This window comes from Microcebus murinus, chromosome 1 (genome assembly GCF_040939455.1).
Source record: "Microcebus murinus isolate Inina chromosome 1, M.murinus_Inina_mat1.0, whole genome shotgun sequence".
Classification (NCBI taxonomy): Eukaryota; Metazoa; Chordata; class Mammalia; order Primates; family Cheirogaleidae; genus Microcebus; species Microcebus murinus.
The window spans coordinates 159783161-159806759 of record NC_134104.1 but is presented as its reverse complement, the minus strand read 5'-3'; the positions used below and the strand labels follow the sequence as shown (position 1 = coordinate 159806759).

General features: G+C 48.3%; 1 protein-coding gene across 3 annotated transcripts in view; it reads right to left on the bottom strand.

Annotated features, from left to right (window-relative positions):
• Window positions 1-23599, bottom strand: part of CACNA2D3 (calcium voltage-gated channel auxiliary subunit alpha2delta 3) — an 859261-nt gene that overhangs the window by 165553 nt on the left and 670109 nt on the right. For all 3 annotated transcript variants that reach the window (XM_020280385.2, XM_076008650.1, XM_076008655.1), the window contains 7 exons: window positions 17017-17100; window positions 9588-9659; window positions 9271-9332; window positions 7856-7923; window positions 3257-3302; window positions 3000-3097; window positions 1051-1144 (listed from right to left, as the gene is read on the bottom strand). In XM_020280385.2, the coding sequence (XP_020135974.1) occupies window positions 1051-1144; window positions 3000-3097; window positions 3257-3302; window positions 7856-7923; window positions 9271-9332; window positions 9588-9659; window positions 17017-17100 (524 nt within the window). The remainder of the gene's footprint in view (window positions 1-1050; window positions 1145-2999; window positions 3098-3256; window positions 3303-7855; window positions 7924-9270; window positions 9333-9587; window positions 9660-17016; window positions 17101-23599) is intronic.

The following is a 23599-nucleotide window of genomic DNA, read 5'->3' as shown; positions in this document are numbered from 1 at the left end:
TACAGCCTCATCTCCTGACATCTTCCGCCTACCTCTGTATTTCAGCTATATTGACCTTCCTTAAATTCCTCAAATGTGTCAAATGCTTTCTCACGTCAGGGCCTTTGCACATGCCATTCCACCTTCCTAGAATGCTCCCTAACCCTTGAGCTAATTCCAGTCTTCCCCATATACTCTAGATCTTGCTACAATCCACACGCCGTCCTTCTCCTTCAAAGCAGTTGCCGTGATTCCCAGCAACACAGCACACTGCCTGCCACAGGCACCGCGGTGGCAAGGCCATCTGCATGGGCTACTCCCATTTCTCCAGCACATAGTGCAGTGCCTGGCACGTAACAGACACACAGTCGGGACTTAACGACAATGAGTGCAGAGTGAATGCTAGATGGGACAGAAGGGCAGATAAACCAAAGGGAGGAACTAATGAAGAATAGAAAAGTGGAGAGAAATGAATAAATGTATCACGTGAAGATATAAGGAAACAGGAATGGTTTTTCTTCTTAATCTCTAATAGCCTACTTAAAATAATAGTAATAATAATAATAGGCTGCCGAGGCGGTTCTTGCCCTAGACTTTCTCATCAATTACCACTGCCTTCCTCCCACAGCCTCCATCCTCCACTTCAGACACAAAACCGCAGGGCTGCATCTGACACCCCGCGAAACAGAGCTCTCCCTTCTCCACCCTACTCTGCAACCGCACCCGGCCCTGACCCCAAGTTCCCTCAGGACTGTGAAGTAGAGGGAGCTGTGGCCAGGCGGAAAACAAAACACTCCTTCCGCCTCCCGCTCTCGCGCCAGGGCCACCCTACCTAAGCATACTGAATTTCATGTAATGCTGAAATTCAAACAAATTATATGTCAAACCCGGGAGCTTGCCATCCAAGCCCGAGCCGCTAATCTGCTCTAGCTTTTGTGGTTTGGAGCTTTGGGAAAAATTAAAGAACTTTAACACCAGGCTCCTGAAACAGCTTAGCCCTTTAAGCCCTAACCGTGTTTCGGAGCACTGGCGAGGAAACGGCCATGGCAGGGGACGCGCGCAACCACTTACTCAGACTTGTTGAGGGCCAGGCTGGTCCAGTATGCCTCGATGGGGGCACTCACCACGGCATCAAAGAGGACTTCCTGGATCAATTCCTTGTCACCTGTTGGGAGGGACTCATGAGAGGACGGCTTTGGCTGGGCTAGAAGAAGGGAACAGGGGCCCGTTCTGCAGTGTCTGCAGGCTGCCTTCTTGCGTGGCGAGTTGCTTTATGACTCCTGAGGCCAGTACTGCTTGGACAGCTGGGTCTTGCCATCCCATCTCTGTCCTTCAGGCAATGCTCCCGTGCCTGGCCTCAGTCGGTTGTAACACAGGAAAGGGACACTGTCCCTGCATGCCCACTGGGACTATTGTTTTGTGACGCCTTCCATTCAAGAATCTGTTCACTTTCAAGGAGAGTATCTGTCCCTATCCAAAGGGACTCCTGGGAGAGCTCTGTGAAAGAGGCCAAGGAATGAGGGGGCTATCATGAGTCTAGCAGGGGATCTTAGAGCTCTCTAATCACTCCGCAGAGGAGGGAAACTCATTATTAATCTCATAGGAGGCAGACCAGACCTTACCCTGACGGGGGGCAAAAACAAAAACAAAGCCACAATAGAGCTTTGCTGAAAACCAAAAACTGGAACAACTTATCGTCCCTAAGAAAATGGATACATTGAGGTATAGTCATGCGGTGAAAATCTATACAGTAATTCAAACAAATACATTAAAGCTAAATAAGCTCAAATAAATCTCAAAAATATAATGAGTGAAAACAAATTATAGTACATGTATTATATGTATCTATAGTATGTATTATAAGACTATATGTAGCAACTCATATACCACATATTATATATAAAGTTTAATACACAAAAAATAAAAATAATGCTACAAGTTATTTATGGATACTGCATATGTAGTAATAGTGTAAAATACATGAGAATGATGAACAAATCAGATAGTCATTGACTGACAGAGCAGAGTTACACGGGGCTGCAACTGTATGCAACTATAATGTTTCATTCCTTAAGAAGTACCTGAGTCAAATATGGCAAAATACCAAGATTTGATAAAGCTGGATGGTGACGATAAATGTATCCTTTACACTATCTCTATACTTTTGATTTTCAAATATGTCATTAAAAAGTCAAAGAAAATGAACAAGTGGGCTCCTATGCTAGCCACCTGACCCTTCCCCTTCCAGAGCACGTCATAAGGGAAATCCGTTCTCTGAAGATATTGGTTAGCAGCTGGAGAGTCCCCTTACCTCTCTCCTAGGGTTGCTGTGGTCATCCACAAAGATAACATATGCAAGGCACTTTGCACACAATTGAATGGGTGATGCCTGTTAGCAGAGGGGCAGGTGCCATGCGCATTTGTGGCGGCTGTCCCCACCCCCACTCCAGCTGCCAGGCTATCTTGCGAGAGTGTGGGGCGCCCCTGCCCGCGGGGGTCTGGGCCTGCGATGCTCTGCTCTGCTGCCTTCTCACTCGCAGAGCTCCCCGCCCCCAGGACACTTGGTAGGAGGAGGGAAGAACTTCCTCCACCCTGAGAGGCAGCGTGTCCTAGGGGTGACCGAGCTTGGGACAAGCAGGGACCTAGATAATGGCCCCCGAGGAGACAAGTCCCACTGCCAGTCTGGCTTTCGCAGTTGTAAGACAAGGGAGCTAGATCAGCAAATGCTTGAAGTCCCTCCCTCGTGGTGACATTTCCATCCTAGTGGGCTGCGTGACCACATGGCTCCGCAGGGGGACAAACCCAACGCAAAGGGTTAAACTGGCATTGGGGATCCTGTGCAATTTGGGGTAACCCACATTCTTTCTCCTGTTTCTACAGGAAGCAGGCATTCAGCTGGATTTCATGGGACTGACAGTGTCTGCCAAAGCAAAGCTTCCTTGAAAGCCGAGGCGAAAACCGGTCTGAGTGGAGTCCCCACCGCCACACGCAGGCGCGGCGCGCTTTGGAAGCACACTCACACTGGAGCAGAGGTTCTTTGCCTTTGAGGTAGAGCTTAATAGCTTCTAGCTGCGACAGGTGGCGGTGCTCAGGGTGCAGGTCAGTGTTGCAGTAGGACCTGCGAACGTGATACAGCCGAAAGAAGAGCAATAAATATTTACAGCAACTCCCTCCTTCGCCTTTGAACCAGGAAAACTGGGGAAGGGGCACAGACAATTCGAAATCAAAGAGGGCAACAAAGGACGCCAGTGCCAGTGAAGGGCTGCTTAGTTCTTACCATTCATCTGCCAAGCACACGTCCGGGTGCTCTAAGTCATGCAGGCCTGAAGGTCAAGGAGAAGGGGTTAATGAGTAAATACCGATCCTCCTCATCTTGAGATTTCTTTTTTTGGAGACAGAGTCTCACTTTGTTGCCCAGGCTAGAGTGAGTGCCGTGGTGTCAGCCTAGCTCACAGCAACCTCAAACTCCTGGGCTCATGCGATCCTCCTGCCTCAGCCTCCCGAGTAGCTGGGACTAGGGTTGCACGCCACAACACCCAGATAAATTTTTCTTTTTTAGTATAGAAGGGTCTTGCTCTTATTCAGGCTGGTCTCAGACTCCTGACCTCAAACAATCCCCCTGCCTTGGCCTTCCAGAGTGCTAGGATTGCAGGTGTGAGCCGCCGCGCCTGGCCCACTGGTCCTATCCTCCTGTGTGCTTCAAATATTCCACGGTAGGGATTTTGGGTGGTTTAAAAGTAGACATCAACCCCAAAGGGACCTGGGAACAGGGACCCTGGGCAAAGTACACATGTTCTCTTCCCAGGTAGAACTCTCTCCCCTCTCCACCTCACTTAGCCAGCACTGTCACCTTCCCTGGATATATGGCCCAGGAAACCTTAACCCCTGAAGATAAATGATACACTCCTGAGTCCTGAGCGAGAAGCTTGACAGGATGATGGTTAGAAACACTGGCTCTGAGGCCACTCAACTCCCCTGTGATGTTAGCAGGTTACTTTACTTTTCTAAATGTCAGTTTCTTCATGTGCAAAACAGGAATAATAATAGTCCCTAAACTGATGGGCTGTTGTGAAGGTGAAATTATGAAACTGTCAATACTCAACTGTTTTTGACCAGCAAAAATAACTAGTTGTTACAGGATCCTAAGTAAAAACAAGTCATTGGTCTGGGAAGGTAGCTAGGGGAACTGGGGCTTGGAGGAAATCTGGAAGTTTTTATAGGATGCTCTAGACCACCCTAACTGCAAAAATCACACTCTCTCCAAGCATTTTCTTTTTTCTTTTTTGAGACAGAGTCTCACTCTGTTGCCCAGGCTAGCATGCCATGGCTTCAGCCTAGCTCACAGCAACCTCAAACTCCTGGGCTCAAGCGATCCTCCTGCCTCAGCCTCTCGAGTAGCTGGGACTACAGGCATGCACCACCATGCCTGGCTAATTTTTACTATATGTGTTTTTATTTGTCTATTTAATTTCTTTCTATTTTTAGTAGAAATGGGTCTTGCTCTTGCTCAGGTTGGTCTCAATCTCCTGAGCTCAAACAATCCTCCCGCCTCAGCCTCCCAGAGTGCTAAGATTATAGGCATGAGCCACCATGCCCGGCCTCTCCAGGCATTTTCACGTGATTTGGTTTTGATGGGCTATCAGCCGAAGACTCTTCTGAATGATGACCTCAGGAACTCTGATGATGCTTCTAGCCTGTTTTAGGAAGTCACTCAGTTTCTTAAATGACCTATAGTATCTTACTGCACTTAGGACTCCAGTTTCCTCCCCAGATACAAATGTATAAAATAAGTAGCAAAATCCTAGACCTGTCACACAATTCTACTTAATTTTATAGGAAGTAAAAATAGATTAGATTAAATATCATCCTATATGGCCCAAGTGACCATGTCCAGGCTCCAGCACCTACAGGTTGAATGACCTTGGAAATGGCATGTCAACTCTTCGAATTATATCAGCTACGAGTACAGACAATATTGTGTAACTCACAAACTCCACAAAATGGTTAAATGGGACAGTGATTAGTCCCAAGAACAATCCATCCATCCATTCATCCATGCATCCTTTCTTTTTTTCTTTTCCTCCCTCCGACCAACCAATGTTCCTTCCTTCCATTCTTCTTTCCTTCCTTCTGCCCTCCCCCCATTCTTTCCTTCCTTCAATATTTTTACTGAGCATCTGCTATATGCTAGGTACTGGGAACATAGGCCCTAAGAATATAGCAGTGAACAAAACAAAAATCATGGCCTTCATCATATTTAATTTTCAGTGGCAGAAAAGACATAAGTAAATTAAATTAAATTATATAGCATATCAGGTGTGGCGAGGGCTGAGAAGGAAAAGTGAGCAGGGAACAAGGATGGGGAGGGCCGAGAGAGATGAGAGGGATTGAGAGGAATTTACATTCTAATGATGGTGGTCAGGAAGGCCGCCCTGAGAGAGTGACTTGCAAACCGAAGGAAGGGAAGGGCAGTCATGGAGACCACAGTGGGTCACGGGGCAGGAAGACGGACAAGTGTGGCAGCCCTGAGACAGGACCGGACCTTTCTAGAACATCAAGTTAAGGATGGGAATTCTGTCTTTCTAGTTTCAGTTCTAGTCAACCTTCATCCACAAAACCCTCTCTGGCTCACAGATAGGACTCACAGATGAGACTCTGAGAATTTCATTGTTCTATAATTCTCTCCTCTCTGATTTTGGTCCTTCCGACAAAATCACATCTAATGATGATTGACACTGCTGACCATCTTGACATACGCTCTAATTTACTAAACAATCCGTGTGTACAATACCTATAAAAGATGCAAAGTGTCAGAGGAGATTCAGAAAAGAACAATTTTGGCAGATAGAATTATATAACCCATACCTTTAACCTCAGTAATGACACCTTACATTTCTTTTTAGCAAAATCTACCTGTTCACTATCTTTGTAATATCTGGCATTGGCAAGGCATGTGGAAAAGTCCTACATTCTGTAGGGAAACATTGCTTATTGAAGATCCTGTAGAAGTGTGGTTGTCAGCCCCACGGAACTCCTCCCCTCTCTGAGAGAAGAAGAGAACAATAGTTATGCCATGCCTCCCAGAGAGGACAAGACCCTCTACTAGCTAGCCCAAGGGGGAGCAGCTTTCTTAGGCTCTATGACTCAGCAAAGTTGGCAGGGTTGCAAATCCTTTTATTTATAGAAGACCAACAGAGAGAGGAAGATCTGACCTCATTTGTGTGGATAACCAGACACTCTCCCCCCTTGCTGAGGGTTCAAACTAATTTCTTGCATGGTGGTTCCAGTTAGCTCTGAAATTCTCTCTATGTGACTCCTTAGCCTAACAGCTGTGGAACATACAGGAAAAAGATAGTGACTAAAAATATGATCCCAAAGACAATGCAAAACAACTGTGTGTGTATGAAGGGGAGAGAGAGGGGGACGAGAGAGAAAGATGGGGGGGGGGGTGAAGAGAAAGGCAAGGAGGAATAGGGACATGTATTGAGGATTGACACAGGAAAGGCAAGTCATCCATTCATAACCTCTCCTTCTATTGTTCTGACCATGAGTTGTTTTCTCAGCCTGACCTCAGATGCTTTAGACATGAATTTTCTGGCTTCATGAGCAGTGATGTTCACAGAACCAACATGACCCACAGAGCTGGAAAATTCTCGAAGTTAAACATGCTTTCTGAGAACACATCCTAGAGAGTGTCCTGCCTAAGTCACAAAGCTGCGTGTTTTCTCTCGTGTGTCTCTGGGAAGAGAGCCCTGTGGGTAGCTCTGTGGTAGGCATGCTCTGGGCTCTGCCTACACTTTAGTGACTCTCTCTGCTCTGCTTTCTGCTCTGTAAGATCTCACAATCACTGGGGAGACAAAAACGAACACCTGCGACATAATGCAGCGATGACCAGCAGTAAACCAGAAAGCTGTCTATGGGACATAGCATCTCAGGGACCATCAACTCCAGCCTTCATTCCTTGCTACATCATCTGAGCGGGCCACAGGTGGCCCAGCTTCTGGAAGTTCACCACATTCATTTGCAACCTATTCTAATCTGTTAAAACTGGGCTCATAACTGACCTTCCTGTTCTTGGCCATCCTCTCTGGGGATGCCCAGCAAGAGTACTGGTCTGGTCCAACTTTCAGCCCAGACTGGGCAAGTGACTCACTCCAGGCCATCTGGGGAGCAGAGCCTTGCAGAGGACCATGCCCACCCCTCCCCAGGAGCTCTTAATACTAGGAAATGTACCATCTCTGGACTGCTGGGTTGTTGGGAGATGAAAAGGACAGTACATGTGTAACAGCAGTGTGAAAGTCTAAAGGGCTGTACCAACGGCTTCTGTGCACTGGGCGTTCACTGTGCGCCCATGCTTTATGAAGACATGAGGATCTGGAACCTCAAGGTGCCACTTACTCCTTCTAGCCTATGCAAATCATTTAAATGGTCACATTTCTCTTTGTAGCAGGGCTGCCATGAAACCCAAGGGGAATTTGTGGCTCGACTGCGTGGGAGACTAAGGCTTCCGTGTCTGTTTCCATTTTTGCCCCGGGCTTGAATTTTGACATTGATTTGTATTTCTCCTGGTACTGATTTTTATGTATGAGAAGAATCTAATTGGTGGGTGATTCCTATGAGTTGCCTCAACAACTTTGTGGGTTAAAGAAGAATACAAGTAAATTAGATCACAATCACTAATCAAGGTTCCCGCCACTCTGAAACCCAGGCACAATAAGCAAAAAGGTGATATCAAATGGGTGTTTAGTTAAGTCAAACACCCAAGAGATTAGCCAGCGATTTGGACGGATGAACAAGTTCTTCAGTTAACTCAATAGCAGACTCTGGGGCTTTCGTCCCACACCAAAGGATAACACGAGCCAGGGTGGCCCCTTACCTTCTTCGACGGTTACGTTCCCGCGGAAGAAGTATTTCCCATGGCCTCTGGAGAGCGCCACACCTAAACTGTGCAGAGAAACAGAGCAGACCTTGAAACTCATGGCAGCGACTGGAATAGACTTGCGGGCTAACATGTTTTTATTTTCCATTTTCACATTTCCATTTCACGTTACATAAACAATTTTTCCACCAGTTTACTTTCAAAGCCCCACTGATTATCGTTGGTGTTGGTTTCTCTTAGGTTCAATCAGCTTCTTCAAAGTAATTTCTGATTGGAAATGCCAGCAGCAATTGGATTGATTCTCCTGTGTATTATTCTAAGGGTTGTGGCAAACTGCTGGCCCTTCCAGCAAGCCCTTTGCTCGGACAGCCTCCCAAGGGCCGTTGCCCTGCTCTTTACACACCTGTGCCCTGAACTAGCCGGATATGGGTCTCTCCAGACCCTAGAGGTCGGGACAGGGGAAATGGACCCCTGAGTGCAGCCGCCGTCTTGCACGGCAGGCTTCTTTGCCAAGTCCTCTCCCTAGTCTAACAAGTTTCTTACACTCACTGGCTTCATTTAAACTCCTTTCTGGTTTTGCCTAAAATAAGAGAATACATTTTAAAAACATAGTCTCTTCCTGTGGCAAACACACTTAACAGCTCATGTGTCATTGACTGCTCCTGGTTCCAATGGAACCCGCTCATGATATCTGGCAGCACATGGCAACAACGCTAGGACTTATTTTTCAGATTAATCAATTGTGAGTAAGCTCTTTCTCTCCTTAGCTCTGTGAGACACCAGTTCAGGAACAGGAAGCTGCCCTCCTGCAATAATTTTTTACAAAACCTGTTATAACACTAAGTTAACAGTAGCGGGGAAACTTTAGAGTGCTACATACGCATCTGAAAGCAGGCAATGAGGCAAAGCCAATTTTCAGGACTGTTACAAAGAGAAACAACAGGATTCAAAAGTAGACAAGCACAGGAGGACAGTTCAGAGAAATTGAAACGGAAGCACAACATGTGTGGATGGATATGTTACCTACAGGTTTGAAGGATTGTGTTTTGGGTCATGGAAATAAAAAGCGAAATGGAACTCATGAGGCAGCAAGTTAGATGGCCGAGGACCCTGGTAACCCTCTGAACTCGCCTTCACCCTTAACGGGAACCCCCAAAGCTTATTTGCTTGATAATGAGATGCAAAGCCATGACAAATTGAGTGAGTTCTCCTAGGTGAGCCTGAACCATCTTCCCCCCTTCTGGAAAGCAAAAACAAAAGCAGCCTGGGAAAAGCCCCTTCCTCACTCTTTCCAGCCTTTCGGCAGGGTGTTTGGTTATCTTCAGATGATGGGCTCTGAGAGCGTCAGCAGCTTTTGTACAAACACAACTGATGGGTCTGATGGAATGTCCATGTATTATGGTCAGCTCTACCTGAAAGGAGTACCCTTGATGTCTGTATAATAGTAGTCATTTGTCATCACCAAAACCCGTTTCTAGATTGAAAAAAAAAGTTGTAGAGAAAAGAAAACATGGTTAGTCTGCTAGGTGAAGTTTTCAGAAATAAATAAAAATAAATGGACACACAATGATCAGGTTAACAGTACTACATGAATCTTGTTTGAGATAAGTAAAGACAAGAGAAAAATGATCTCAGTGAAAGATATTTATTCCAGATAGAGCTTTCAAAGCTAATTTTTCACAGTGGTTTGTTTTAAATTAAGCAGCAAGAATGTTTGAGAAAAATGTACCCCTTTGTCCACTGTCTTCTTCACCTCCATGGAAAACTTCCCCGTCTTTCGGTTCACCATGGCGTTTCTTAACTAAAATGATAAGAGAAAATCGGCGTGTTAGTTATTCCCCGGGTTACTGTGTATCTGGACACCGTGCATCCTCATTTTGGGAGCTCATTTGATGTCCTGTGCAAAGCAGTTATACGATAGGGCTGGGTGGTTTTTCCATCGAATCTTGGGGGCTTTTGTAGTTGACTCTGCACATTGCACTCAGACCTCTAAAACAGAGCTTCTAAAGAATAAACATCCAGCTGCTCTTGCAAAATGTGGGGAGGCGAACAACAGTACATAAATGACTTTTGACTTCAATTTGGGGTGCTCATGTAAACCTCAGGACAAGAACAAAATAGCCTGCACAATGATGATGAATCCTGAGACTCAGAGAATGAATTTCCGGCAATCTGCTAAAACACTCACGAAGCAAGAATGTCTCTGGGGACAAGTTACGTTTTCAAAAGTATACTGATTTGTCATGGAGAAATCATTTTTCAAAACATAATCAAGTTAAAGACATTTTCCTACACAGTAGTTAAAAAAAAAAAAAAAGGCCAACCATTTGGAAGACAGGGATTAGCTTTTCATAGTATGAATCATCTTCAAATGCTCTCTGAGAAATCTGGAGCAATTAATGGCTTTGCTGATGGGGCAGGGAACAGGAGCCACCCTGCATCTGACTTTTGGAGGTCCCATCTAGGAACAGCGAGCCTGGCTTTCCTCCCCCACCGCTGGATGACCTTGCCTAATTACGTGTGGCCCTCCCGTGAGCTCAGAGGACAGCAGGCACGGTGAGGAAAGACGTGCCTGCGTGGGCACCCGTGAAAGGCGACGGAGAGGCCACTTAATGGAGCAGGAGCAAGCACGACATGCCACAGCCTGTCACGAAAAGGCTCTTTCTCAGCCCCATGCCTTGTTTTTTTGTCCTTTCCCCTCTTTTCCCCTTTGAGGAGCTTGAGTAAGATCTGGCCGATAGAAAACTGCAAGGCTTGCAAGCAACCTAAATTTGATTCGGGGCTGTCTAGGTTTGAGTTAGCATTCCCATCTTCTGTGAGGGAGAGAGAGTAAAAAGCATAATTTTTAGCTGGAGGCATGTATAAAATAAAACATATATTTTACTCTAGATATTTTTTAACAACACATAATGGGCATTTCTGGAAATATTTTCCCATTTTAACTTTTGTGGTTTTGGATGGGGAGAGCTGGTCCTAATTAAGTCTACTTTCTAACTTTTAAGAACGGCTCAATTTATCTTTAACATGGTTTTCATTTTTCCTCTTTCTGGTGCCTGCCTAAAGCCATTTGGGACCTTCCCTCTCACATTCCCCAGGCAAGTCAGAAATTAGGTAAGGCTCTCCGTGCCTCTGTGCCACCCTACCCCCAACCCCACCAGTACGGGACAGTCAGCGTGAGGGCCTGGGAGGGCCCAAGGCCAGGGTCACTGGTGCCTAGTCTAGTCCTGCCATTTTCTTAGATAATAATGAAAATAGGTTGTACTTGTTAAACACCTACTCGTGAGGCAGGATAGCATTATAGTTAAGAAGCAGACTCCGGAGCCAGAGCTTTATGATCTTGGGCAAATCACTTATCTTCTCTGTGACTCTCTGCACGATGGAACTAATGACAGCACCATCTCACCGAGTGGTGGTGAGGATTATATGAGTGACTATTTAGTAGGGCGCCTGGTGCATCCTCAGCACTCAGTACCTGCTAGCTATCCCCTACCGCCACCACCACTGTTGTCAGCACCTTTGTCATCTTCATGTGCACTGCCATCTCCGTTGGAGATCGGTGGAGGGCCGGACTATAGCTTAAAAAAAAACTATGAACAAATTCCTATGCACACTGCACATATCTTATTTTGAAGTAAAAAACAAATGGGCAAAAACACCCGCATGTGGCCCGCGGGCTGTGGTTTGAGGACGCCTGGTTTAAGGAATGGGGATGAAAACTCCTGCTTGTCTGACATGGATGCCCAGCTCTGAACCAATGGCTTTCAAACTGTTTTGACTGTGAGCCACATGAAACAATATATCTTACTCTGATGATGCCCTATTTTAGCTCTTGTATTAGTGCATTGCATTGCTTTTATTTGCTGCTCATGAACCACTAAATAGATTTTGTGACCTACCGCAGGTCCCCAGGTTGAAAACTGCTGTTCTTAACCACCTATGAGTTGGCACAGGACGAAAGGAGGCAGCCCCAAGGTAAAGGGAGGCAACGTAGGATACCAAGGTTCAAGTTTTGCTAGTGACACAAACCAGCTGCCCTGTAGCTCTCAGAGGTTCAGTTTCTTCATCTTTCATTCATTCTATCAAAAGTGCTCCTGAGTGAGGACTCCCAGACCCCAGGGATCTTGTGCTATAAAAACTGTGGTTATCAGATTCTCATGAAGTTCAGATAATATTGATAGGTACTCCTTACTGAGCTCTTACTATGTATCAAATACAGGCTTTAAAATCCTCAAAATTATCTGGTAAGGTACCATTATTACCATTATTATCCCCATTTTGTAGGTGGAGAGACTGAGACAGGGAGGTAAGAAACTTGCCCAAGTAATACAGCCTCTGCCTCTTGAGCCCATGCTCTTAACCTCTGCTTCCCAAATCAGGAGAGAAAGCATTTGGGCAAAATTAAATATTTTATAGCATTAATGTAAAAGAATGCATTATTATTTATAGATCATTTTTAAATCAAAGAAAAAGTTTTAAAAATTGACCATGCAGTCTGAGGTGTTACCTTCCCAGTAGGCTTCCCACAAGCTCTAAGTACCGAGGGCCAGGACTGGGGGGAGGAAAGGGGATTTGGCGATTTTCAATAGCTTGCCCTGTGAATACAGCACTGTGAGCTGAACATTCTAGAAATGTCACTTTTCTACCTGAGGAGACTGAGGCTCCAGAGGGGAGCCACTTGCCCAGAATCATGTGGCAAGTCAGTGGCTCCCTGAGGTTCTGAGGCGGCAGAGGAACCCAGAGCATAGGCAAGGGTGGTGGGGAATGACAATGCTACCTGTCTCGACCTAGGGCAGGAAGGGCATGATCCAACGGTGCTGCTCAGAGTTGTTCAAATGCCCTTTGAACTTGCCACTGCCCAGATTGACAACAGCGAACAACTGGAAAAATAAAAACTGCCTGGCAGAGGAAAATTTCCAAACAAGTTTTGGTGTGTCCACATGTCAGCATATTACGTGGTCGCTAAAAATCACGTGTTAAGCTGTCCAACTTAACGCATAGCCATGGAAGGCATCGATGACACACCTCTATTTCCCCCTATCAGGTATCTAGCACCTGCAAGTGTGACAGCGCTGTAAACACGAAAGCAGCTTCCACCACAGTGTGGCCACGAAAAGGTGAGACCTCCTCAAGCTGAAAATCGCAGTCTGGCGACCGTGATCGGACTCCCGGGGCCCGACTGCCCAGTTCAGGTGTGCGTCTCCAGAGCCCGGCCAGGCTGTCTCTCTTCTGCAACACTGGAGCTGAAGCTGCTCGGATGACCAAAGTGCCACTTTCCTGCCAACCACGTCACAGCTGGAGGCCACACTCCCTATTTCTTTGCTGGCCTGCTGCTCTGGCCTCCCAAGCTAGGTGGCGCCAAGGACGCCTTCCCCAGAGGGCCATCTGCCACCTTGGGTTGTGTGTGCGTACGTAGTGATGGCTTATTCTCCTGATGGTGGCTGCTGTCCACACTAGAACTCCAGCCTTACCTTTCCCGGTGCACAGGTGGCACGTACTTCCAAGCCCCTGAGGACATGCCACCTGGATAAGATGGCAGATGCCAGAGGAAGGGAGATGCGGTGGATAAACAGCTCTGTCATTCCCAAGCAAGCATTCAACCAGCTTATGAGGACAGACTTGGGCACCTGGGCTCTCAGGCTGTGCTCGGTTTGGGGGTCAAAGGCTCAAGCATGAGCAGGAGAGACAATAGGGAGGGTGTAAACAACAACAAACTAAATAGCCAAAGGTCTCAGAAATATGCCCCAGGAGAAAAGGGCTTTGGGAAGAAAAGAAACTTCCCATCAGAGTCATCACGGGTAAGAAGAAATGTAGTTGAGCAGAGGCAGTAGAAAAGGAGTTTATACTGCAACAGAAGGGCTTCAGCTGGATTCAGGATGGATTCTCTGGGGCAGCAGTTGCAGCAACACCCTGCGGACAGACACTGGCTTAGCAGCTAGTGTGCACAAGGCACCCCATCCCTTCTGCACCCTCTGGGGAGAAAGCCCACACACTATGAGACACTGAAACGGAGTTTTCAAGGACTGTTGGACTCAAGGACTTAGTGCTCTTCTATGGAACAGCAACCGTCAAGAGCATGGCTTTGTGGGCCAGGCTGCCTGAGCGGGCATCCATGCTGTGTGCCCTTGGACCACTGCAGCAATTCTCTGCCTCAGTTTCCTTACCTGTAGGATGGAGACAGCAATAACACCTACTTTGTAGAATCACTGTGAGAAATAAATGAGTTCGTTCACACACAGCACTGAGTACGGTGTTGACATGTAGGAAGAAGTCGAGATATGACAGTTGTTATTATGTATGAGTTTTTCTATTTACAGATATAACCGTGTTCACTGTGGGAAGCTTGAGAATGACTAAGAGATAACAGGAACAAAACAAAAGTCATCCTTATTTCCTATGGTCAAAGGATATATATCATTTTTAAAGATAATTTTTCCTTCCCAGAGGGGTCCGCGCCAGTGATTCCTATTGGGCCAAGCATGTCTCAAGGTCTCCTGCTGGCTCATGGGTCTCCCAGAGACCCGTTCTGCCCACTGTGCTGTTGATGCAACGCCTAACTCATCCTGCAGCATGGGACGGAAGTCCCGCTCGTTCTCCTCTAAGTGGTTTCTAATTTTTCTCTTTTTTCCTTATTTTAATTTTGGCCAGTCTATTTTGCATAAGTTTTAACAGTATGTGACCTTGTATCATTTTTTTGGAAGTATGCATGTCTATGTTATTAATGTGGTCATTAAATTCAAGAGCCTAGTTGTCCAAGAGAAAGAGAAACGGGGTTCTCCTCTCTGGAAGGTCTCTGCTGCGGGTGACTTTGCTGCCGCTTCCTCAGTGGGCTCTGCTGGCACGGCCTGTCCCAGACCTTGACCTGAACCTCTTCTACCCCCAATGGGTGCAACCCCCAATGGCCAGCACATGGGCATGTGGGACTTTGTGCAGAATTCACAAGATGCTTTGTGTAGATTCCAAATTTCTCCAACCAGTGATGTGAAAATCCCCCAGAAGAAATGGTAATTTGGGTTTTCCTAAGTGAAATATGTTGATAATAAAGGCATCCACATTTCAAATGCACCATTCTCCCAAGCTGACAAGACAAGAGACCCAAACCAAAGAGGCAACCAGAGACCACTCTGTGTGGAAGGAGAGCACTGGGCCTGCGCTAGCTGTGGGAACAGTGACCGTGACAGCAGAACCCAGCCTGCGGGGCAGACGAGGAGAAGAACAGAGCCTGGGCTCCTGACACCTCGAGGAGGAAGGACAACAGGAGGAGATGAGAGGCATTTCCCAACCGAGAATAGGACAAGCTCACTGAAAACTCGCCGGGACTAGAGCGAGCCGCGTGACAGGCCTCTCAGGTAGCACGCAGAGGATAGGAGCGTGTGGGCGTGGTGCTGGCTGGCAGAGGTGTGCTTGCTGGGTCAGGGGACTCTGAGGAAGAGCGGCAGGGCTGAGTCTGCCTTGCAGGTTAGTCAAGGCGGAAGGAGGAAGGGGGGAGAAGCATGTTGGCCACAAGGTTCAAGCCCTCTGGGAAAGAAACAGAAAGATCTAGTGAGGTCTAAACAAGCCAAACATACAGCAATGAATAAAGAGAAGATGGAAGGGAAAGGACAACGGTGGAAAGTCCCCTCCAAGGATTCATGAGATAAGTTAGTGACTATAAATCCACAGACAGGTATTCATAAGAGGGTCACCTGAGGACTGGTGATGATGATGAGAATTATGCTAATAATGGCTACCACTCGTAGAATGCTCATTGTGACCACTTTTATATCTTTTAATATATTAATACATTTAATCCTTACAATGGCTCTATGAGGTAGGGACTACTGCCATCACACTCATTTTATTGGGAAAAAATGAAATGAACAACAAAACCCCAAGCTGAGGTGCAGGGAGGGCACTCACTCACCAGGACAGACAGGTAGCAGGCAGTGAAGGTGGGGTGCACACTCGGCCGTCTGGCACCTGAGCGGAGCTCCTCACCCATGCTAAGGGTAGGCTGGAGCCTGGTGAAATTGTTTGGGGACCAAGAAGATATAAAAGTCTACAAGTTATTGAGCCGATGCCATGTCAGGCCACTGGCACGTGCAGAAAGAATGTGTGTGAGGAAGCAGCTTTTATCAAATGACAAAGTTATTTTGTCTGAACTTGAGTTTAAATGGACTCAGTACGGATAAAGAAGGAAACATTTTAAATTTCTAAAACAGATATGGCTCTTGCATTTTATAGGCCAGGGATAAAATCAGACACTGCTAGCTGAGATGGGGAGAGGGAGCAGAGGACGCGAAAAGCAGCCAAGCTCCTGCAAGAGAGCCGTGAGGCTGGACACCTCTGCAAGGCACGGACGCGGCCTGGCGTCCGATGATCCTCCTCAGCGTCCGGGGGGAAAGCAGGGCAGAGTGAGAGGTGGAGCGATGCTCTTTCAACGACGACATTTGAGAAAAGACCCACATGAATCAGGGAGGGTGGGACACCATGAAAAAAAGTGAGGAGTAGGGACCCGACAGGAACACCTGGGAAGAGACAACTCAATTAAGGACATCCCACGTGGGCCCACACCAAGGCAGGCGTGTCTGACAAATCTGATTTATTGAAGTGACAAGAAGACTCGATGGGGCTGAGGCATGGGCAGTAGGGGAGCTTCGAGGGTGGCAGGCTGGCCCTGCGTGGGGGAAAGGCGGGAGTGCGGACGGGCTGAGGAGCACAGCACGCCGCAGCCACCCGAGCAGGAGGACGGCGGGCCTGCAAAGCCCTGGCTGCCCGCTGAAAACAAGAGCTGTGCCCGTGAGGCCCGGACAGGCGGATTCTGGCTGCCCAGGAAGGCGCCTGCTCTGCCTGCAGGCACGTTGCCCGTTCAGGGCAGAGCCTTCTGATGCCACCCAGGGTGCACGAAGATGGCAGCCCCAACGGTGGCCCTGGGAGGAGACTGGGTTCACCAGCGGGCTGCACAAGCAAGTGGGTGGCTGGCCTGTCTGCAGCTGGTCCGACCGACCGGCAGGAGAGTTACAGAACTCCAAACGTGGCAAAGGGGTCCATTGTCTCCACGTCCCTCTGGTGGCCAGCTGTCCCTCTGGTGTGCCTCTTGGCCAACCCTGGGGCAGCCTCCGGGTACAGAAGTGTGTTCAGTGGAGCGCCTTCTCCACGAGGCTTGAACACAGATCACTCACCACGTCATCTCGGTCTTCCCACTCCACCTCAGAGAGGTCGACGCTACTGTAGTTAGGTTTCCTTCGCTTCTTTCCTTCTTCGTACTAGCAGGGGATGGAGAGAAAAAAAAAGAAAACAGAGGATCCATGAAGCCGTCAGCCAGGCAGCATGCACCCCACCAAGTGCTGCTGCAGGGATGGCCGGCAGCGGGCAGGCGTCAGAGACGCCCAGCAGGGGACAGACCTTGGCGTTTCAGTGACAGGAAAGCTGAGGCCAGATGCCTGTGAACATTCGCTCCAAGCCAGGGCAGTATAAAAGTTAGCTCTGCTTGAACTGAGTTCACCTAGTGGACTCTGTGTCTAAAAACACCAGTTGCAAAAGAACGCGTGTCCCTTCCTCGGGTGGGGTATGTGCGAGAGGGGCAGACTCTACTCCTCCATTCCAAACTCCTCAAACGTATTCCGTCACAACACAACAGCTTTGCATGCTCACCAAAAATCCAGTCGCATCACCCTATACTTTAAAATTCTCCTTCCTCCACCTTCCGCCTCCACCTGCCCCACACCCTTGGCTAGGAAGCGGAAGTGCTGGTCTCCACGGTGAAGGCGGGCTCCGCACCCCGGCGACATTTGCAGACACAGAGCCTTCTATTTGGCATCGCATTAGGCACAGTGTCACTGAGCTGAGCACGGCGGCTTTACCTGGAGCGGAGGAGGGTGCTGGGAGTCACTGCCGGATTGACCAGCCGTTAGGGCATTTCTTTGGACAGCTGATAAGCGCAGTCAGAGCTGGGGAAGTGGTTTTACTTTTCCCCCTAAATCACTGGTGTTAGTCACCCTGCAATCCTACCATTTTATCGACCGGACGTTCTTGTGTCTGGACATTCTCATGTCTTGAGACCTTTACTGTTGGTTGTTGGGGTTTATAATGCAGGAAAGTCTGCCCTCTGCTGCAGACTAGGCATAAGCAGCCCCTTTAGAAGGTCATAAGATATGGTTAACAGCATGTTGGAAAATACACACTCATGTATACTGTTTTCTTCTTCGCTTCTCTCTCTAGATGGGTCATCTTTTGATTTAATTTGAAATGAGATACTGGGTCCGTTTAAGTGTTTTAAGATCCCAGAACCATAGGCTGCCATCTAGGGCACTGACTGGCTACTGTGGAGACGGGTGCTAAAGGCACCCTGGGTGTGAAGGAGGAAAACACTGCCCATACATTGAACCAAGTAAGTCTACACTGGCCTCCAGTAGGTTCTAGGGGACAGTGGCCAGACGGGGCAGCTCCCAGGTAGCTGTGGCACCAGACAGGGTTGAGTATTTTCCCTGCACTCTTTTCTCCCATCAGCCGCATTTCGGAAACTGCGACTTCTATGGAGAGCCCCGCCACTTCCCACTTCCCGGGAAGGCGCCTTGCCTCCGAGGGCGAGCGGGCTCTCGCCACCCAGACAACCGCACCTCCACTCCCTTCTCCTGGGTGTCCAGTTAACAGATGGTCCCGTCAGTTTTATGACATCACATCCGCTTCAGATGAAGAGGAAAGGAAGTGGCCCCTCGGTGGTCCGCTGTAAGCGACAGCGGGTTCGCGGTTGGGCCCTGTTTCGGAAAGTCCCTGTGTGCACGGAAGCCTGGGCCTCGCGAGATGCGGCTCGGGCTGGGCAGGAGGAGCAGGAACGAGGCCAGTGGGGCTGTCAGCAGCGGTGCCTTGCCCTGCGGTGGGGACGAGTGGCAGGGGAGGAGGACCTCGGGTGCCAAGACTCGAGTCTGTCCCCCTGAGGAGCTAGAGTCAGTTTGGACTGAGCATTAGGGCTGCCCAAGAAATTGTAGCAGTTCTGACTTTAATTGTAGCAGTTCTGTAGCAGTTCAGGTTTTGGCTGCATGAATTTCTGGGGTGCCTAGTGGCACTCAGTAATGGTTCTTACTAAAACGGGACTCAGGAGCCATTGGCACAGGTAACAGAGGTCCCGGATGACTGACTGTCTTTTGGGGGGAAGTTCTTTCTTCGGTCACTTCAAAGTGCTTCTTTATTCATTTACTCAACCCATATTTATCAGACACTTACCACCTGCAAGACACTAAAGATATGAAATCAATGAAATATGCCTTACTCTTTCTCAGGGACTTGTAGTTTATCACCCTTGATTCTGCTTCAGTAAGGTCAATTTATTGCCCTTTAGGCATATGGGAAAATGAGCTCCAACAAGTTAAATAACAAATTAAATAACAAGTGAAATAAATTCATATGGCCAGTATGGGGGAGGACACCCCACCCACCACCAGTCTCTGCCCAAATTTTCTGGTCTAAGCCTCATGTGATTTCAAGCACTGTAAATTTCTTTTTATAGTGATGTTTGTTGAAGATGATGGTGTCAATCACAATCATATGTCTCTCCCTGGTGTGTATCTTATGGGTTGGGATAGAAGATTCTCCTGGCAGAAAAATTCACATTTTTGCTAAAGAACCTACGTCCTTTTAGTTGACATTTGGCAAAATTGGAAGCAGCAGAGAATCCTTGACTTCTGACCATTCCTAATTGCCTTTACTCATTTTTTTATAACCACTCAAGAAATGCAGTACATTGCACCAAAAAGATATTCAAGAAACTCAGAGAGATTAGAGAGTGAAGGAATGATGATTTCCCAGCACACTGGTCTGTGAACTACCATATTCCAGCAAGTCTCTATGATTTAATTCACTGAAAGAAACAGATAGAGGCTGGGATACTCCCTCTGGAATTCCATTTTAGGAATGCCCTTCCACACTGTCTGCTTAACCAGGTATGTGAAATGGGTCTGCAACACCTCCCATTTGGATCTTTATTAATGGGTATGCTCCTTTAGAATATAAGTAGTAATGTAGCAGAATGATTAATTTGGGTGAGGAAAGAAAAGTCAGTGGGATGTTGCATAGATAAACCAGTCAAGAGCTGAGCCAACTCTAGCACACTAAGCCTAAATCCACTTTCTCCTTTCTCCCATTAAGAAAGCATGTTAAAAGGCCAGAGAGCAGAGCTCCATTAGGAAGACACCCATGCTATAGACTGCCACTGCTCATTCCCCACATTTTCCAGGGTCGTCACCTTGATTTTCCTGTAGGGAACTCCCTGGACCCCACTCTCAGTAAAGAATGTTCAGCCATTCCTGGTTCAGAGGTGGGCATGTGGCCTGAGCAGTAAGGGAGGCCCACATCACTCCAGGACACAGTGACTGGTTCAGAGATGGGTACATAACCCACGTCAATTTAAATGACACGCAAGAGACTCACTCTGGGATGATTTCCCGGATTATCCAGGAAAAGGGGCTCTCCAGTACTGGCATTGCTAAAGTGGTAGGATATGTGCTTGGAGCTCTTCATAGCCACCTCTGCCACTACTTGGAGAGAGTCTTTCTGAGAATGAAGCCAGCACAGAGAAAGTGGAGCAAAGATATGAAGAGAGCCCTGAAAACATGGTGTACACACCTGGATCAAGCTGTTCCTGAAGTCTTTCTGCCCTTGGATGTTTTATGTTTCATGTTTCAATATATTCTCTCCACATTATTTTATTCCCCTTCCCTTTTTAAGATTTTTTTTTAAAGGCTAAGTTGGGTTTCAAGCACTAAATAGTAAACAGATTTCCAACTTGTATATATTTAGTGCTTTTATTATTTTTATAAAAAAGAACTCCTTTTAAAGTACATGTTACATGAAGTATTCACAAACTTTGGTACTGTCATAATCTTTCAGGAACATGTGCTTTACAAAATGCCTCGCTGCTCACCAAGATACACAGTTTGAGCACAGCTGGTCTCCTCTCTGTGTGCCTCTCTCCCCTCGCCCCATCCCCCAGTGACAGAAAAGAAAGAACTAAACTCTCGGTCTCCAACCCCCAGGCCAGATCTCCTCTGTTGCACGCAGTTTAGGCGGGGGACAAATCCCAGGCCTCCAGGCTTCAGGACTCCCTCTTCTTCTGCGTGAGGAGCTAATTACTGGGGCCTAGGCATCATATATGGCATTTGTTAGTGTATCTATAATCTGTAACTTCCTTTGAAAATGTGATTAACGAATTGCAAATGGTTTCCAAGGGTTTATAAACAGATACGTTGAGAGCCACAGGTAGGTTTGTAGCTTTTGGTGCCTGTTTTATGAAAAAAATATGTGGGGCAGAACTTAATAAGGAAAGATATTCTGTACTATGAAATACTTCGAGGCGGAGCTTCAAATAAAGGCCAGATGTGGCGAGCAGGCAGACAAGCGCCCGGCCCAGAAGGATGGACAAGAGGGCACCCATCTGCGGAACAAGCCGCAACCATGGGGGCTTGCCTGAAGCGCCAGAGCCTCCCCAGCAGTACCTAGCAGACGCTCAGCACCCTCCTGTGACCCGCAGACCAAATTCGGCAGCAGCACAGCATGGGCCAGGGTGGCGGCGGCTATGTTGACTTCAAGAAAACAAAAACGCCTTTGCTTTTCTGCAGTCTTTTGGGAAAGGCCAGAGGAAATCAGCTACACATACCCATGCACCTCTGTGGAACAGATATCGTGGGGCTAATAACTGATACATGCACGAGCCGCTCCATGCTGCCAACAGGAAGGAAGGAGATGGGGGTGGGAGGCCCAACTGCAGAAACTCTGCCCGAAGCTAATGCCATCTGGAGACAGGGTGTGGCTAGGGCTGGAAGCCAGCCCTTGTCTGGGGCAGATGTTTCTCTCCCCAGGCGGCCACGGCCTCGGCTGGTGAGGACCTTCAAGGTCCTGTGTCTCCTCTTGTCTCCACGGCTCAAGGAACCGTTTCAGGAGAAAGGATGTAGGCATGGCTTTTCTCCTCCACATACAAGAGACAGGGCCTAATGGCCGCTGGGCACGTCATTCCTTCACTCATTTGCTCACCTACACGTCCCAAGATACTGTTGGGCATCTAATACTTCTCAGGCTTGACACCAGGAACAGGCAAACCTTGGGAAAGCATGGGGGCGGCCCCTGTGAGGGATAAGCCCCCGCCTCAGTAGCCATGACAATTCCCCACGGTGAACCGGGTCATGAGGCGGGAGCCCATCCAGGAGAGGCTAACAGCGGGCTGGAGACCTACTCGGCTCTGGTCAGGGCCCCGTGCTGTGTGCCCGGGCGGCCCTGCACTTCTCTGAGCCCCATCTGGGAGATGGAGGCGCCGCACTCGGCGCAGGGCTGCCGTGAGAAGCAAATGGCTGTAACAGGGCTGAGCACCGAGCCCAGCACACTGTGCGTCCTGCCAGCGTGGTCTGAAGACGTGCGTGCTCGCAGGCACTGAGGCTCTGCCGCCACTGGCCCCCCTCTCGGAGCTCGCCCTAGGGAGCAAGCTCCTCCCAGGGCACAGGGCTCCTGACCCACCACTGTTTGTTACCAGTCCTCGCCTTCAAAGAGGCCACTCAACCTCACCTGGTGCCGCCCGCTCTTCCTAAAGTCAAGGCGAAGGCCAGGTGGGCCTGCGTCACAGTGACCGCCTCTTCCCCTGGGATTTGGAAAAGTTGGACTCTGCCTTGCCAGGTGCAAATGGACATCTCTGAAGGTGACAGACTCAGAGGAGGTGGCCCCAGGGAAAGGGAGCCCCGGTGAGCTCTGTCAGCCACTGCTCCCCTGGGGTCTGTGGCAGGGCCACCAGTGTCAAATCTAAAGGGCTTGAGTGTTCCTGTTTTCTTATTTGTTCTCTGTCACCCATGTTACAACTGCTCAATTTGGAAAATAATGAGAAGTGCCCAAAGTGCAAAGAACACCCCCCTCACTGCCGCAGAGCGGGATCGGCACCTGCCACGCCCTTCTCTTCCATAAAGGGTGAAAGGACCTTGAAGCAGTAACTGTTTTCAGTTTTCAAAGTTCATTGTCTTTCAATGAGGCCGATCTGTTCTGCTTTCCAAGCGTCTGCCTTTAAAAAGCAATAAAAAAGGGATTTTTTTTTTTCCTGCAGGTCAGCTTCCCCCTCACCTCCCATCATTCCTCAGGGAGGGCGACTGTCCCAGGTGCCAGGCTCTGTACCAAGCACTGTACGTCATGCTGTGGCTAGAGGCAGTGGCATGGAGGTTCAGACTCACTGGGCCTCCTTTCTGAGCCTGCAGACTCCACTGGCCCCTGCACGGCCTCTACTGGTGTGGCCTCCTCCTGGCCTCACAGGTCCGCAGTGCAGATGGCAGCTCCTGGCGGGACTGGACACTGCAGGCCCTTTCGTGGCTGCAGAACCACACTAGAAGTCAAACCCCACCAGCCCGGTTATGTCTCTGCTAAGAGCCAACTCATTCGGGCTGCCCGGAAACTGGCTTTAATGGCCACGGGTGCAAGAATCAGTTTTAGATTAAGAATGAGTACGATATATGGGGTAACTGCAGTGAGCGAAGTATTATGCCGCATGCCCAATTTACAATATCTTATTTAATTTCACCAACATCCATCTCTGGGCCTCAGGGAATCTTTGTATACCGGAAGATATCATTTAGCTAGGATTTCCGCCAAAATTGTACTGATCCCTTTGGTTGTGTGACTGTAATAGCCCAGACTTCTCTAGACAAGACACACAATGGGATGACGCAGACATCATGCCAGGAGAGAAATTCCGAGTAGCCAGCACTCAGAGATGCAATCCTGCACGCCAGGGGAAGATGG